The sequence below is a fragment of the Squalius cephalus genome, assembly GCF_949319135.1.
Source record: "Squalius cephalus genome assembly, chromosome: 1".
In the NCBI taxonomy this organism is placed as follows: domain Eukaryota; kingdom Metazoa; phylum Chordata; class Actinopteri; order Cypriniformes; family Leuciscidae; genus Squalius; species Squalius cephalus.
The window spans coordinates 27670568-27688261 of record NC_137122.1 but is presented as its reverse complement, the minus strand read 5'-3'; the positions used below and the strand labels follow the sequence as shown (position 1 = coordinate 27688261).

At 36.3% G+C, this 17694-nt stretch overlaps 1 protein-coding gene across 3 annotated transcripts in view; it reads left to right on the top strand.

The window, feature by feature from the left end:
* Window positions 1-7007: 7007 nt before the first annotated feature.
* The window catches only part of plppr2a (phospholipid phosphatase related 2a), a 35613-nt gene continuing 24926 nt past the window's right edge, over window positions 7008-17694 (top strand). For 2 of the 3 annotated variants that reach the window (XM_079870821.1, XM_079870822.1), the window contains exons 1-2: window positions 7009-7322; window positions 12548-12669. In XM_079870821.1, the coding sequence (XP_079726947.1) occupies window positions 12601-12669 (69 nt within the window). In that variant the 5' untranslated portion in view covers window positions 7009-7322; window positions 12548-12600. Of the gene's footprint in view, window positions 7323-12547; window positions 12670-17694 lie in introns of all 3 variants that reach the window. The other variant, XR_013821211.1, reaches the window with a different exon arrangement.

Below are 17694 nucleotides of genomic sequence, written 5' to 3'. Positions count from 1 at the left end.
TTAATAGCAAATGTAGACATTTTCTGAAGTCTTTTACTTCTAAAATTTTTTTAATTCAGAGGAAAGACCCCAATAATCTCACACATTTCTTCATAAAAAAAGAAATCTGAATAATGTCTTAAATTGTGCTCCCAAAGTCTGCAGTTTATATAGCACAATTCTCTCCTGTATGATCTTAAGTGTTTTAGGAGAAATGTCTGAGACAAAGATGATATGATTCATTAATGTCTCCTGAACTACGAAAGAGAAACAACATTTAATTTTTTTGATTTCACACCGTGCAAGTGAGTTATTACATTTAAGTAATTTAAGTCATATACTGTTATATCATATACATATACAGACTTAAAGTCATATGGATTTGAAATTACATGAGAGTGAGTAAATGGTGACAGAATTTTCATTTTAAGGCGAATTGTTCACTCATTGTTCACTCAAGTGACAGTCATTTGTAGGGAAGCACACTCTTTATGTTACTGTAGCACAGAGCTGATTAATCGTCCTCTGCACGAGCTTCGCCCACAGAGCACATCCCTCTCTCCTCGACCCATTTCAGTTTCTGCTTTCATCTGCTCTCCTCTCGGGAAGGGGGAATTGTCTCATATTGTCTTAAAGCCCTAAACACGAAAGCAATCTGCTCAGCAACTGGTACATCAGACAGTATGAGGCTTTCCTCTGATAAACATTGGCAATGTTTGATTGCATAACACATTTTAAAATGTCTATTTTTAAGAGTGTACTGGGGGTTTTAAGGCATTATTCTCTGTAATGAACAATATAAATGGTATATTTTTTGTGAATATATTTGAGCTGTGGACTTGCTACTGCTAATAGATACACAGAGATGCTGCTGTGTGTAGTAGATCTAGGCAGGTGGAGCTGGGGAGGTGGAGGGGTTCAGATGAACTCTGATAGTTTACAGCAAACAAGGAACCAGACTATTTAAATGTTGTGCAAGCAATCTCATTGGCTGCAGGATCAGCAGAAGCCAATCAGCTTGTGCCATGAGGTAATGATGTGATTGCTTGCAGATTACATGTCATGACTGAACTAGATATGTAAACTAATTCTAATATCAGAAGCTATTGACTGTTTACCTACTGGATATCAACTCAGTTTTAGATGTTATTTCTAATATTCAGGTCAGGTCTTCTATAAATCCCCTGGTTAGAGGTTGCAGGACTGCTGTAGTTTGATGGCAGAGATGCTGATGTCTGCAGATGTTTTAGCTAACGCTGATGAAGCTATAGAGCTCTCAGCCGTCATGATAGATGGATCTTTCTAACCTTCATCTCTTTTAAATTCAGTGAAAGTGCAGATTTATAGAGTCCACTTACAGCTTCACCTTGGCATGAACTTTCACCTGATTACCTAATGTACATCACCCTACAACATAGAAAAATTCAGTTCATAGCACAGCAATAGATGTCAGGAAATTCTTTATGAACATATACTGTATTGCAGTCAAATATGGTTGTTATAATGGAACAATAATTAAACTGCAGCTGTGTTTGTTTCTCCTGTATATTTCAGTGAAAGCTTCATGATAATGGTATTATAGTGACGATGACGGTTTGACTCCAGGTTTGAGTCATGGATATGTTGGTAGAGGTTTATGTGTGCCTTTATGATCCATATAGAGTCATTTGATGTGAGCAATAGGGCTATACGGACAAAATACGAGCATCATTTTGTTCTTTTGTGTTTATATTTGCAACTATTGGCTTGCAGTGCCCTGCCATCAGTCAATCTGTCAAATTAATTCCCACCTCAGCCGACCGTTTCCAGTGAGTAACCACAGATAAATAAACCTGTCTTTAGCTTCAGTATAACCTGGCTCTTTATGAACATATGCCAAATAATGACATAAAATTGTAAGTCAGTGTCGTATAGTGTATTTATTTAATTCTTTATTTATTTATATACATACACACACCCTTTATACACACTTATTATCTATTTTCCTCTTTGTTCCAAATGAGTGTGTACTAACTATATATATACTCAACTATATATATATACACTCATTATCTCCATAATTCTTTCATGATTCTTATAGCAAAATCCTCCAGTTTCTTGGTTCCTCTAGTCTAAATGCTCCATCTTTCACATCCTGAGGGTTTTTCCTGTTTGCTTGAGATTTGCTCTGGCGTGACTCACAAACACTTTCGACTCAGATTTCGACCATGCTGTATTCAGAGGAACCCAGAGAGCCCCAGGCCTTGAAATATGACATGCTTCCACATCGCCCAACTCACATCTGCTCCACTCTGAACCCAAATGCATGACCAAAAAAAAAAAAAAAATGAATTACCCATACTGAAGAAATCTATTTTTATGGGACAAGCTTTAGTCCAGAATGTCACAAAAACAATTTTATATTTAATAATATTTCCAAATGATAATGAATATTTTTTTAATTGAATGAATTCATTATGGTGTAAAGTTGATGTTTGGTGGATATAGACAACTACTTTATTTTAACTTTTCTTTTTTTAAATCTATTATTTGTTGGTTTTGAACGTTTAATATATAAATGTGCAAGCATTCATTTACAGCATCAACTACTGGTTTGTAGATGTTTGCCATTCGTGATAACAGCAAAAACAATCAAGTTGGTTTCAGAGACTAAGTACATCACTATGATGAAAGACTTTTTTATTTTTATTTTAGAGTAATGTAAACTGATGTATTGTAAGTAAATGCAGTCAATTTTGATTTCATGTTGAATTTAAAGTTATGTTAATATTGTTTGGAATGACACTCATTTTGATGACAGTATGGATGACGTAAAATAATACTATTTTCATTGTGTAATTATCCATTTGAAGTGAATATAATGCAGGGATGCAAAGGTGTTTGAGAAGGTCTCAAGAAAACAGAGGTCAGTAGAACATTTTTATTTATTTATTTATTTATTTTTTGACATATGAATGCAGTGAAGTGCATTAGTCCCACTACATGCACTCACACATGAACATACATGCACACACACTGGATTTGCCTCTCATGCCTGAAATATTCATTCAGTGGCATTATGGGATGTTTTAAAGCAGCCATGCATGCTGAGGGTGGACAGAGGAAGATTCCTGTCCATTTTTCACTCAACTTTCCTCTGATGTCTGTCTCTCACGTAATGAAGAAGATCATGTGGGTATGATTTAAATTAGCTGGCTGTTCAAGACACAATCTGGATTCTCAATGAGCTGCCAGCGAAGAACATCCAGCCCTGTGCCAATGATTCTCACTAACAAACGTGTGTGTGTGTGTGTGTGTGTGTGTGTGTGTGTGTGTGTGTGTGTGTGTGTGTGTGTGTGTGTGTGTGTGTGTGTGTGTGTGTGTGTGTGTGTGTGTGTGTGTGATGTTTTCAGTCCTTTAGGAAGTGAGATGTCTTTATTCTTTCTATTAGACACCATGCACTGTTAAAAAGAAGCTGTGAAATTCATGATAAAATGTGACTACCATATTTTTTAAGGGGTAAAATGCTGTTGTTGTTGTTGTTTTTATTTATTTTTTTAGGTTTTACAGCTTAAACTTAAATGAACTGTAAGAAAAGTAACTGATGTTAATAAAATACTAAACGAATGCTTTGTACTCTATAATATAGACAACCACCATTTTGATTTAACGTTCATCACAAGTAGCTTTTCAAAATACTAATATATAAATATATCACACAAATATAAAACAGTCACACATCAAAATAATGCAAGAAATATTAATTTAACAGCACAAGATGTAACAGTGTAAATTATGGGAATGTCATTTTATGGTTTTCCACTGTAAATTATAGGATTACTTCTTTTTCACATCCAAAAACTGTGAATTCAACTGTAAAATCACACAAAATCTCTTCTTGCTTGAAATGTGCTGGAATTGGATCATGACATGAGGTTGAGGGAGCTGATAAAAAAAATGGCTGTATTTGTGATCAGGAACGTGTATTAAGAAAGTAAATTTAGGGTTTATAGTTCTATAGGGTGTTAAATGTAACCCAAATGAGAAAAACCTGTTAAGTTGCAATATGTTAAGATATAAAAAGCTGCTCTCTAGAAATGTGTTACTTCCACTGGGAGACACTAGTTACTTGCTCCATTGTGCTCTACCGAATAAACTGCAGGAATACAACCTGTCCGTTCTGACTGTTTACTAGCTATGACCTCTTTTTTGTCATGAATTTTAATGAGGGAAGGCCGTTCTGTCGCATCAGTGTAGTCCGCATCAGTTCTCCATCTGGCGCTGAATAACACGCATCATTTCTCGTGGCGGCAGAAAAGAAAGATGTTTTTCTAGGAGACGAGGTTCTACAAGATCTTCTGAAACAGGCTCTAATGAAACATGATGTTCATTTAACCATTGTACATAACACTGTGGGGGAGAATGAGTTGCAATAGTGTCGTTTATTTGCGTAAGATGTTTGCGTCGCTTTAGCACTTAATTCACTGAAGGAATGATGCAAATCCGACAACAGTGAAAATGCGCCAATAAAATCTGTGCTGAACTCAAGATGCATGGCGCAATTCCCCATCTTGTGCCTATAATTAAACTGAGTTGTGGGTGGTTAGTGAGTTTCACCAAAATATTATAGTTATGGGTACTTCATCAATGTAAATCCATGGGATTTTTTTTGCAGAAATCATAAATCAGAGGGTTTAGCACAGATCTCCTCAAATCTCATAATTTCAGTCTGTAGTACACATTTTGCAGAACGAGTTACACTTTAAATATAAACTGTTAGTGGTTTGTTCAGATCTATAACCCTAAAGTATAAACAATAATATGCTTTTGCAAAAAAACCCATCAATGATCAGAAACAGAACTGGTTCAATTTCTAGTGTTGTAAACATAACATCCATGCTTTTAATATATTCATGATTTTTACCTTTTTGTTTTTATTCTTCCTTCAGGTCTTGGAAAAAAATAATGCAGTCATTTGCTTGAATACAGCTGACATACAGAGCAGAAATATGAAGCATTTAAGGTCTTTATCGATTTTTCTCTCCCTCCAAATATCCCCTTACTGGGATGATCAAGTGTGAGCAGCACCGCCTGACTGAATACAGGACTCAAGGGATTGCTGCCTGACAAGATGTTAAGCAGAGCTGTCCAATCACACACACACACACACACACACACACACACACACACACACACACACACACACACACACACACACACACACACACACACACACACACACACACACACAGTCTAGAAGTAAAAGGTTAAGTCACATTTGCACCCAATGGACTGCTATAATGTACATAAATCACCCTTGAGACATGCAAGCTGCTTTAGTTTCAGATTTCATTTGCATTTGCTCAGTCTGTGATGTCTTTGCTATGCAGTTAACATTAAAGGAATATCCAGAAGGTTTTATAGCAAAGGTTTGGTACTTTAATCTCTAAATAAATATTGCTAATTTCTGAAAAATATGAGAATGGTGCTTGCACATGCAAAACCCATTCTGGATGGTTGCTAAGGCATTGCTAGGTCCATCCTTAAGTCTCCATGATATTCTGGTCCTTCGTATGTTTTATTGTCCACCGGACGCAAATTGAAAATTTGAGCCCTTAAATGAAGGTTCACCCCAAAATATCACTCTCAAATGCATGTCATTCAAATGCATTTAATTTTCTTTCCTCTGCAGAACAAAAGTTATGTCATGATAACTCTCAAGTGTTTTTGTTTTTTTCATGGTAATGGGTATGGCAATGTTGATATGTTTGGTCATGGCGTAACTGTAACAGATCTGCTGTTATTGCTGCTGCTGCAGAGTGAGTAAGGGACTTGCTACTGGCCAATACATACACGACATGCTGCTGTGAGCGAGTAAGACATGCTGCTGCTGTACAATGTAGCGTACATGAATTGCCTGTAGCAGATCTATACAGGTGGAGCTGGGGAAGGTGGTGGGTTTCTGAAAGTGCACTGTACCGCTAAGGCAAATTCTGACCAGGGTTGAGCTGTGAGCTCACTGGCTACTGAAACAACAAGAACCAATCAGCTGTGCCCTATAGAGAATGATGTGAATGGACAACCCGATCTCACGGCAATTCGTACGTATTTTACGAAGTGGCTAATTTGTACGAATTCATACAACGTCATTTGTACAAATTTGTACAATTTTTGCTTAATGTACATATTTTACGAGTTGCCCAATTCGTATGAATTTGTACAAATGGCCTACCTCTGACCCCGCCCCTAAACCTAACCATCACTGGGGTTTAGACAAATCGTATGAATTCGTATGAATTGGTCGTGAGATAGCGTTGGAATGTAAGCAGGTTGAGTGAAGGAACTATTAACCATCTAGACTTTCAAGACAGAACTATATATTGAAGACAAAACAACATTGGAGTTTTATTGTGCGTGCACATACACACACAAAAACATTTATTTTCTCAAAATATCATCTTTTGTGTTCCTTCGAAGAAAAAAAGTCATAGAATGGCATTAATGACATAAGAGTGAGTGTAAATGGTGATAGTATTTTACCTTTTGAGGGAATGATAGAGTACCTTAAACTCATTTTCACTGCTTATGATAAACAATAGACCATAAGTCATTTCGATTGAAAAAAGTTGCATGGGAAAACTGTGGAGTTTTGACTCAATTTGATCAGACTTTATCCTAAACACCGGCTATATCTGTAGAATGGACTTATAAAAACCCAGAAGTAGATGAACTGTTCAACACAACATGTTTCATCACATTTTGGCAGCCATTTGTCTTATATGGGTCACTGTTCGTTCATACATTACTACTATCAACACTCCTTGACAGTTATACTGATGTATGCTATAGCAAACACCACTAATGAGTGTAATGTAACTGTTTGTTTTTGATATTATAGAAACCGACATGCTTGACAAACATTGACCTACTGCAGAACTATTTGAATATAACATTAACCTACATTCACTACAGCTCAGACTGTTACCTGAATCCTCAGAGAGAGAGAGAGAGAGAGAGAGAGAGAGACGCGAGCTTGAATACAAATCAGCCTCCCCGTTGCGCACACGCGCATTATTCTCTGCAGCCGCACTGGAGAGCTGCGGTTGAGGTGACGATTTAATCTCTCGCGCCTCATTAAGCAGGATCCGCCTGTGCATGCGAGTGCGGTTTACACACAGACCGTGAGCGCATCTGCATGCGCTAATGTGAGGAAACACTCCACGAGAAAAAATCCTGTGTGGGTGGGAGGATAAGAGGAAGGACGAAGAGAGGAAAGCTGGATCGGTTCACAGGAGCTCCATGGCAAACGCGCGTTATGGCCACTGCATAGGAATCTATCTATCGTGACGGCTGCAGGGTGTGAAGTAAGTGGCTATCCATCTAATTGTGCATGCAAACGCTTCTGGTCACCATTACGCGAGGGTTCTTCCATTGTGAACGGTGCATGACTGTAATTTTACGGTGAGTGTGGCCGCTTTGGAGTGAATCACCCTGGAAGGATGAGTGATGTTTCCTGCCCCATATCGCTGGAAATCAGAAGGACATTGAGAAGGAGGGTGTTGGTGTGGTATTCCCCAAACGCTAGCTCTAATTACCCTGTATAGCGAAATCCCTTTAGGGTTTTACGCTCTTATTGCCTTCGCATACATCCCCCACCTTTAATAGCTTGAAATTGCGATGCTGCCGGATGATGCATGTGGTGATTTGAAACGTGCGTGTGTTTGGGGGGTGCTCGAAGCCCAGAGACACGAAATCAATGACTGACAGTAGAGCGATAGACTAGACACGTACAGTACACAGTGTAATCCAGGTGCTTACTTCAACAGCGCGCCAAGAGGATTACGCGCTTGAGCATGTGTTTTATTGTTGTTGGGTTGTATAAATGAAGGAATGAATGCAGAGAAGAGGGCGAGACAAGAGACAGAGTAAGTCGTGCATGTCTTCTTGGTATAGCCTATGTTTTTGAGTTTCATGTGTGCAGGATGTATAAAGGGATGTTATTTGATGGGATAGTTCACCCAAAAATGACAGTTCTGTCGTTATTTTCTCACCCTCGTGTCGTTCTAAAAACCTTTCTTGTGTGGAACACAAGATATATCTATATCTCAAGTTTGTTTGTTTTGTTTTTCCATGCACTGAAAGTCAGTGGGTTCATATTTAGTTTGGACCCCAGCATCCTTCATAATATCTTATTTTGTGTTCTGCAGAAGAAAGATATGCATAGAGGTATAGAGCAGCATGAAGATCATTAAATAATGGTATTTTGTTTCCATTGCTCCATTGAGTGGCATAAATCCTGCATCATGTGCTATAATAGACATCAATTTGTTGATGAGAGGTGAGCTGTTACTTTTCTAAGCAATATATTTTTTCCCCCTGGGATTTATGTTGTTGCCCTCTTAAATATCATAGACACTCTTTTGAGGGTTCTTTTGACTAAGCAAACACTTAGCGAACACCCAAAACACCACAAGTCAAACCTTGTTCTGCAAAATTCTTGATTAATTTCCATGAAATGGAATTCTTTTGTTATATATATTCGATTGAAAAACTTTAGGGCAGGACTTGATTTGGTCCATGGGTAATTGATTGACTGGTTGGATGGTTGTGGTTTGCTATTGGTGGATCTCATGTGAGTGACAGGTTGCCCCGCCCTCACGCCAGTAAACACATCATCAGAGAAGAGAAATGATGAGCTGCAAGAGGGAGGGGAAGTGATTTTGATTAAAGGGCACAGAATTTAAAAATAATGATGTGCACGGATAAATAATTTACCGTATAATAGATATTGCAATATTCCATATTTCATGGTGACTGTAAATAAACACACATATGCATCTTGCAGGACTTTTGGCAAAAAGGAGTGGGACCAGGCAAAAACCTCATGTTTTCTCTAGACATACATGTAAAACATGTACCATGTTTTTGTTGTTAAAGTCAGGTTGTGCTGGTGAAGATTCTGTAGCTTACCCAAATATTACCACACTGGAAAAAAATTTCCATATTCACATTGCATATAATTTTACTAAAAATTGCTGACAATAATGTGCAAAATGGCATGTATGCATGCTTGTCTTTCCAAACCATGTCTGTCTTGTCTTTTGTAGGTTGTAAATGTCAGTATTGGTGAAGACAAGTAATGCTCTATTATAGGTTTACATGTAGATGCAAAGCTAAAAACATTGTGGAGACTGATTTGTTTGACTTTTTTCACCATCCTTTAGTAACAATAATTCTGAACGCTAATTTAATATGAAAGCTGATTCAGACTGTCTATGTTTTCATACATGAACCATAATGGAAAGTCAGGGCAAGCTTTGCATTGTAATGGAGTTGGTCTAATTGAAGCTCAAGTGTCCTCTGAGGATATACTAGGAGCCTAATCTCAATTTGTGGTCATCCAGAAACCCTCCATCTCTATTTTTGAAGTGGCTCTTTCAGCATAATTTATTATTTTAGTCATTGCCTTTGTGTTTGTTTGTCAGCTTGGCTCTGTTGATTGTATGACACACATGAGTTAGTCATACAGAGCCAGACTTTTGACTATCAACGAAGTCTGGCCAACTTTGCAGCTTATTCTGACCAAATCCTGCTCATTTAGTGGCAACACAAACGCATGGGGAAAATGGCAGCTTATCTGGCCAAACAATGGTACTTCAGTCTTTACAAATAGGTATAGGTTTTCAAATGAACCTATTCATTATAATATGTATACTTGGCTACTGTTTGTGTTTTGAACTCTTCATGCTTTAAGGGCCATTATTTTCCCCCCTATCTTTTAGAGATTCCATTTGTTTAAGAAAATTGCATGTTTAGCTAGTTTTTAGGCAAAAGCATAGTCACATTGTGAGTTTACTGATTCACACTAGTTCACTAGTTCTCACTGTGCATCACTTCATTGTCGGCAAATGTAAGTTGTGATAGTTGTAAGTTAAATTGGCCAAGTTGAATTGGAACGACAGGAAGAGGAATTTACTGACTTTGCACTTCAAAGAAATTCACAGGTGCATTCTGGGAAAGGTTTTCTTCCACCCTGGTCCACAAAAACAGTACAAATGGAATTTAATATTTTCTTGTGATGAAATATAAACTACATACAAATATATAGGCTATCCTAAGGCTTTATCACCAACACTCAAAATGTCTTAACATTGCATTTCTAACTAGTTAAAAATTAGTTCAACTGTCATACAGTACACACACACACAGAGAGAGAGAGAGAGAAAGAGAGAGAGAGAGAGAGAGAGAGAGAGAGAGAGAGTATGTATAGGTATTTTACCAATAAAAAATTAACTAACCTGCTTGTTTTAGACAAACTCTAGGAGGATTCTAGCTAACAATTTTCACTACGATGATGAATTTTTTGTGTGTAAAACGCAGCAGACGGTCCGTAATGTGTGCATGTAGGCTGTAGGCATCCTGTCTGAGTCTAAACATGAGTGGACCATATGCTCTTCCAGACACTTTACCTGCATCATTTCTTTCAAGCTTCAAACATCTACATAATTATCAAAGCACATGTTAACAAAAGCGAAAGAGACCCAATTTGTTCTATAACCTTCTTCCAGATTGTAGATTACAGTTATATTTGGATGAATTTACCCCTGGAGTCTTACATTAGAGCACGTCTCTCTCATGGATCATGCACTTTAGCTTTCTTTTTCCTCAAAGACATTAAAACGACACACGGGCCGAGTTTTTAGAAAAACCTTCCAGTGTTGCCCAGCAACGAGGAAAGGTTTAAAAAAAATGCTGGGCTCCTCTTTTTTATATACATTATCTGAGGACTCGCACACTGACAGATGTAAAATGTTGACCGCTCCACCGCTGTGAGCGTAAGGCACACTAAAAGCGGAAGCATGTACTAGATGCTTTCTGTCGTTGGGCTTTAGTGCCTAGCTTCATGTGATATTCATTTCCCTGTCCTGAACTCAGAGGTTTACAGTGTGATGTTGAACAGACCCTCTGACAAAACGCTGCTCTGTGGTTCACGGTCCAATGAAAGTCCAGTCCTAGAGAGTTGTTGGTAGGTTTAGACCAGCTGTTTGCAAGTTAATCCTGAAGTAAATGGGGATTTGTAACTACTAATTAGATTGTGAGCTGCTAAAAATGGTTGCACCTCTTGATCTTAACACACTTGTTAATCTTGTAGGTCATAAGCTCTCTGTAAAGTAATGAGCAGTCACTCAATAATGGCATATACCTTAACTGATCCAATAAGCGGCCTTAGTTTGTAAACAGCAACTCTTGTATTTCACTTCACCATTTATATTTAAAACCTTTTTGGGTCATGTAACTGTCAGTGGTAATAAAAAAATGTCTCTAAAGGATACACAAGAACAGGAAATACGATAAATAATGAATCATGAAACACAATACCGGTAAATAGCATATTTTAATATGTAAATAATAACTATTTTCCATTGCAGGTTTGGGGGATGTTTTGGCTGATCTCAAATCAGCCGTTGACAATTCATATAATGGCCACAGTTTTAAAACATAACAGAGCCTGAAATCAGCCTTGTTTGTGTGTCACAAAATGGATTAACTAATCATCAAATTTGGCTGAGAAATTACCCCCAAAAGATCATTTAAAGTCATTATTGTGTTGAATGAGAAAAACATCAAATAGACATTACAAAAAGTAGCTTTAGAAAGAAATTTTAAAAGGTTAACCAGCACGGGGCAAAAGTTACACAGTATTAATACAAATACTTTAGCTTAAATAATATGTTTTTAATAATGTCTAAGGTAATACTTGTTCAAAACAATCACTTTAGCAAAGTTTGTACTATTTTCTGTTTATTTTGATAAATAAAAGATTTTTTTATGTTAATATAAAAAGATTTTTTTTTAAATACATAAACAAAATTATTTTAAAAAGTAAAGATTCCGAAGGTGTTGAATGAGATCTCATAATAATTTAATCTAGATTTACAGTAGTAACATTAAATTATATTTTATTATATGATATGATTAATATCATGTTTTTAAATATGGTGGTTTCATTATAAATATGGTGATTATCTCTAAGGTGGAGACCCAATTTGATTTGATTTTATACCATCTGAATCTAACCATGTCATGTCAACAAATGGAAAAGTCAGCCTGATATTTATTATCATGTTAATTATTGTCCTTTTTACCCCAGATATCATGCTATTACATATAATATTCTTCTGTTGCATTAATTAGCTTGAACAAAACTCTGTCTCAAAATATTTTCAATAATTTTGGCGAATGGCGATTCTCGTTTGCTACTTAAATCTACAACAATTTTAAAAACATAAAATATTAGATCAAAGTAGCAAAGAATCAACTTTAGCCAAAAATCCCTGTGCATCTTGAAAAAGGATAATGAGAAAAATAAAAGATTAAGCACCATACATTTTTATAGGGAAACAACACTAAGTTTTAGGCTTTTCTTAGGTTTTGTTCTTCACCAATCAACTGTATGAATGTTTCATTTATATATAGTCATGCAAGAGAGGTTGCCTTGATTTACAAGGACAAATGAGTTATTGTAATTGAGTTATTGAGTTTTCTAGCACCTGACCTGTTCTTTCCTCCTCTCTCTTTATGTGTGAAGACTAAAGTGGGAGTGCGAGAGGAGTGCGAGAGCAGAAAGAAGCAGGATCTACAATGGCAGCAGAAGAGAAGCCTGCTGTGAAGAGCAGTAGCTCCATTGTACCATGTTTCCTCTTTGTAGAGGTAAGTTATCATATCAACATAAATAATCCTGAACCCTGACTATAATTAGGACTTTATCAGGAACTCTCAATGGGCTTGCAGTGAAAAATATGAGGTTATGCCATGACCTGAAAGGAAGTGAAGCTCAGATCAGATGTAGAGAAAGGCTGCACATCAAAAATTTACTCAGTATTGACTGAATTCAGCTTCACTTTGAAAAAACAAATGTGTAATAATAAATGCATCTCCAGCACAGCGAAGCATGGAGGAAGAGTGTCATTGTGTGAGGAGTCCTTTTAGCTGCTGGCGTTGGTGAGATGCTTCACTGTGAAAACTCATTAAATGCTTCGGAGTACATGCGAATATTGCAGAATGCTTCCCACAAATGAAAAGTTGTTATCTAAAGAGGAATTATCAGATGTTATATTTCAACAAGACAATGCTCCTGCACACACTGCAAAGACAACCAAGTGTCTTGAGAACAAGTCCATCAGGCTCATGTTTTGGCCTGTCAGAGTCCAGATTTGAACCTTGTACTGAATATTTGGTCTCACATTAAACTCAAACGGGGAGATGTTTTTTTGAACAGTTTGAAGCCGTTAACATTGAGTGAAAACAACACTGATTCTTCTTTCTGTAAAATCTGTCTGCAAGTTGAGGAAGGCTATTCTGTTACTTTGTCTACATATTGTGCAATTCTTGCTAATTTCCTGACCAGTGATTTGTGATTAAAATAGTAAGGACCGTTAAAAGACCACTAAATATTTAGCCATTTTTGGCTTGGCCTTTTCGCTGCCCAGGAGTGTATATAACAAATAATAATTTATGTTAGATATACATATTTAAAATAATTTTTTAATGATATATACTGTGCTACCGTTTGGGGTTGCTAAGATTATTTGAATGTTTTTGAAGTCTCTTGCTCTCACCAAGGCTGCAAAATACAGTAAAAACAGCGATATTGTAATAATATTATTAAAATAATATAATATTATATTAAAATAATATTACAATTTAAAATAGCCTAACTGTTTTCTATTTGAATATATAGTAAAATGTAATTTATTCCTGTGATCAAAGCTGAATTTTCAGCATCATTACTCCAGTCTTCAGTGTCACATGATCCTTCAGAAATCATTACAATAGTATAGGGGACAGTGGGGTAAGATGAGCCAGTGGGTAAGTTGACCCACCCCCTTTATCTTGGCAACTGTACACTTGTATTGTCATTTGACTTAATATTTTGGAATGACCCATCATTTCTGTCATACTGTGAAAAGGAGAAACACAAAGGAGGAGTGAAGGCATCCATTTAATTTAAAAAACGTCAAAGTAAAATTTTTGTCTCGTCAAAGTAAAATTTTAGCATAACAGATGTAATGGCTGTTACATCAAAGCAAATTCATCCAGTTCTAAAAATATTTATGATCCATACTGATGATTTAGCAATGTATAAAACCATCCAAATCATTTAGCTAAATATTAGTCTGAATTGGTAAGCTGGGTAGTTTTGTCCAAAATGGCAAAGTGAGCCAAATGATGTGGGGTAAATTGAGCCAGCATTTTAACTTACACCACCATAAGGCACTGTAGTTAAGTTAAATCTCTTAAATATAAACTGGTATAATATCAACTTAATATTACACAAACGGTTTAGTTTATTATTATTTTTTATTATTATTATTTTTTAGTTTGAGTTTATTTGATAGGAATAATGTACAAGTACACCAAATCCTTCTCTGATAAGAACCAGGAGATGCTTAATAATCCATATCTTTCCAACTGTAGTCCCTAATGGCCTAACATGTTCGACATTGCAGAAAAAATACCATGTTTATGTCAACTACTAAAATGTTTATTAGTTTCAGTGACATTTATTAATTCATTCTAATTCAGTTTTTATTTAATTTTGCTCAACAAACTCTCTGTTTAGTCTGTTTTTAGGAAGGTTACAACTTCAGGTGTTCAACATGTTGTTTTAGAACTGCAAACAATTAAAGATAATGACATTTCAACTTCATTTTTGGTTTTATGTTGTTTAAGTTAGCTTTATGAAAATAAATACAATGATTTGTTAAAGGAAATTGGATTATTAAATTAGTTTTTAAAAGAGGTAAATTATCTTTCAAATTTTGAAGTTTGAATCAGATTCATTTAGATGGTCAGTTTACACCCAGATGGTGCAACTTACCCCCTGACCTGGAACAACTTACCCCTAACCTGGGGTAAATTGAGCCACATGAGCACTTTTTTTATAAAAGGGCATATTTTAGAACCCTTTCTCATAGATGCAGTCTGACAATTTAAAAATTATAGGAAAGATTCTGAAATTACTTTAGATATTTTATTGCACTTCTACCTCATTTTCCCTTATCTTGAGGACCACATAAATAAAAAAATGGCTCATCTTACCCCACTATATATATATATATATACATATATATATATATATATATATATATATATGAGAATTTTATACATTTATAATAACATTTTATTAAATGATTTCTATGATTCAGAACATTTCATGAAGAGTAGTTTTCAAGTCAGTTCTAAATGTCTAGTTTCTTTCATTCTTTGTTTTCCTGAAGGATGGGATGGGATGCACTAATGTTGCGTGTGCATCACAAACACATCACGACACTTGCCTCCGCTGTTGTTACTATGGATACCAATCAGCTGGATCTGGATCCCATCTCTACGCTATCATTTTTAGATTCTCTCCCCCACAAGTGTAAATCTTCTCTATGCTTCTGCCTTCTGCTTTCCTCCAGTGATTCAGCCGCTCATGCATTCACAGGCAGATCCAGTGTGCTCTTGCAGAATGCATGTATGATTATTTGATAAGCCACATTGATTTTTTTTCATGTAGCACATTCAACGACTGCTATGACTCACTTTAGCAAGGCGAAGCAAAAAGCACGGAAACTGGGAATGTGAAAGAAACATCATAACAGCCAGTTATACAACTTAATGGAAGGGTTCTCTGAGTGAGTGAGTGTGTGTGTGTGTGTGTGTGTGTGTGTGTGTGTGTGTGTGTGTGTGTGTGTGTGTGTGTGTGTGTGTGTGTGTGTGAGTGTGTGTACGTGCGTGCATGCGTGTGTGTGTGTGTGTGTGTGTTATTCACTCTCAATGAAAAATGTAAATTTACTCAGTTTTTTTTTTTTTCGAAACACAAAAGGGGAAATTTTGAAGAATGTTCACGCTGCTCTTTTTCATACTATGAAGCAAATAGTGAGCAGGGATATATTTTAATATATGATGACAGAATTCACAGTTTTATGAAATTGTTGCCTTTGCCTCTGTAGATTTGTGATGCTGAATGAGAAATGTGTTGTGTAGCTCCTATAAGATCCAGCAGAGGGCGAACACTGCTGCGCTTCAGTGAACTCTAGGTGAATCTTGTAGTTATTTTATCTATGGACTTGAAGGTTTGTTTGCATTTCTCTGTGGGTCTGATTTGGCTTACATTGTGTTGACTAAATGTCCACTAAGACTAAATTTGTGGGAAATGGTTTTAAAAAAAAACACACACACATGAAATGCTGTTAAAAATAAGAAGCAATAAGTATTGAACAAGCAAGATTTAAAAAAAGTAAAGGTTAATTTATATTTTCCAGTCACATGACTGGCGAACTGCAGGACAGACCTGTCAATTTTCCATCTGGTTGAAGCCACGAGTATTAAAATCACCTCTCAAAAGAAGAAAAACTAAATTATTTGAACAAAATGCAAGTTTTTTGCACTTGTGATCCGTATACAGCACCTGCCACAGTATTTCAATCACTGGAAACAGCGGGATATTAACATGACAAACACTTAAAGTGCCTTGATGTACTAACGCAGTGATATTAAAGGCAAAGTTCACCCCAAAATGAAAATTCTGTCATTTACTCACCCTCTAGTTGTTCAAGAATCAATACCTGTATGTTATTTCTTCTTCTGAACAAAAAAGAAGATATTTGGAAGAATACGAGTAACCAAACAGTTGATCATGGACCATACTATCTGGAAGTCAATGGGGTCCATCAACTGGTTACTCGTAGTATGAAAAAGAGCAGTGTGAACATTCTTCAAAATATCTTCTTTTGTGTTCAGCAGGAGAAAGAAACTCATACAGGTTTGGAACAACTTGAGGGCGAGTAAATGATGACAGAATTTTCATTTTTGGATAAACTATGCCTTTAAAAAGATCAAATTCATATTACCCTTATTGATGATGCACAGATGAGCCCTGAATATGAACGCAACGTGCTGAATGGTTCAGTGTTTTCTTTATAATGGTTTTCTATGGAAAAAATCAGCAAGAAACTGCACATCCTTGCCTGCACATATTAATAAGGTCTTGAATCTGGTCTTTTAATATCACTGTCTTACTACATTAATACTTAGCATGAACCTATAAGGGTGTGACGTTGTGAAAACTGTGAATAAAAATAAAGGATCTTTTATTAGCATCCTTCAATATACATATGAAAAGGGTTCTCACACTATGAAAAAAAAATATTTTAAGAGCTGTTATTGAAAGGTTCTTTGAGGAACTGAACTGAATGGTTCTTTAATGGCATCGCTGCATAAAAAAAAAAAAAAAAAAAAATCTTTTGGCACCGTAATTTTTAAGAGTGTATATGCAGAAGAAAAACTATCTCTATCTTTCTCCTCATGGGTTGGTGTTTGGAGGTGAATAGCCCTGAGCAATAGCAGATCTGCTCGACTGCAGTCTCTCTGGCTCCTTTGATAGCAGCGAGTAGAGATATACAAAGCCACAGGAAAATGAAAGGAATAAAAATGTATTTTTTTAAACGAGTCTGACACTTGAACTGGCGGGTCACTGATGAGCATTGTGAGAGCTGAGCAGTTTGACTCAGTAGGAGGATAAAAGATGAACAGCGGGAAGGCAGAGGAACAGTGTTTCTCTTGACGGATGAAAGAATAGTTACAAAGACTTGTAGAAAGGGAGGACATGAAGGGAGGATGGATAATGTGTGTTTACAGCTGAGACTTCACTGCACACAGACTAATAACAGACTGATGTTGCTTCTGCGG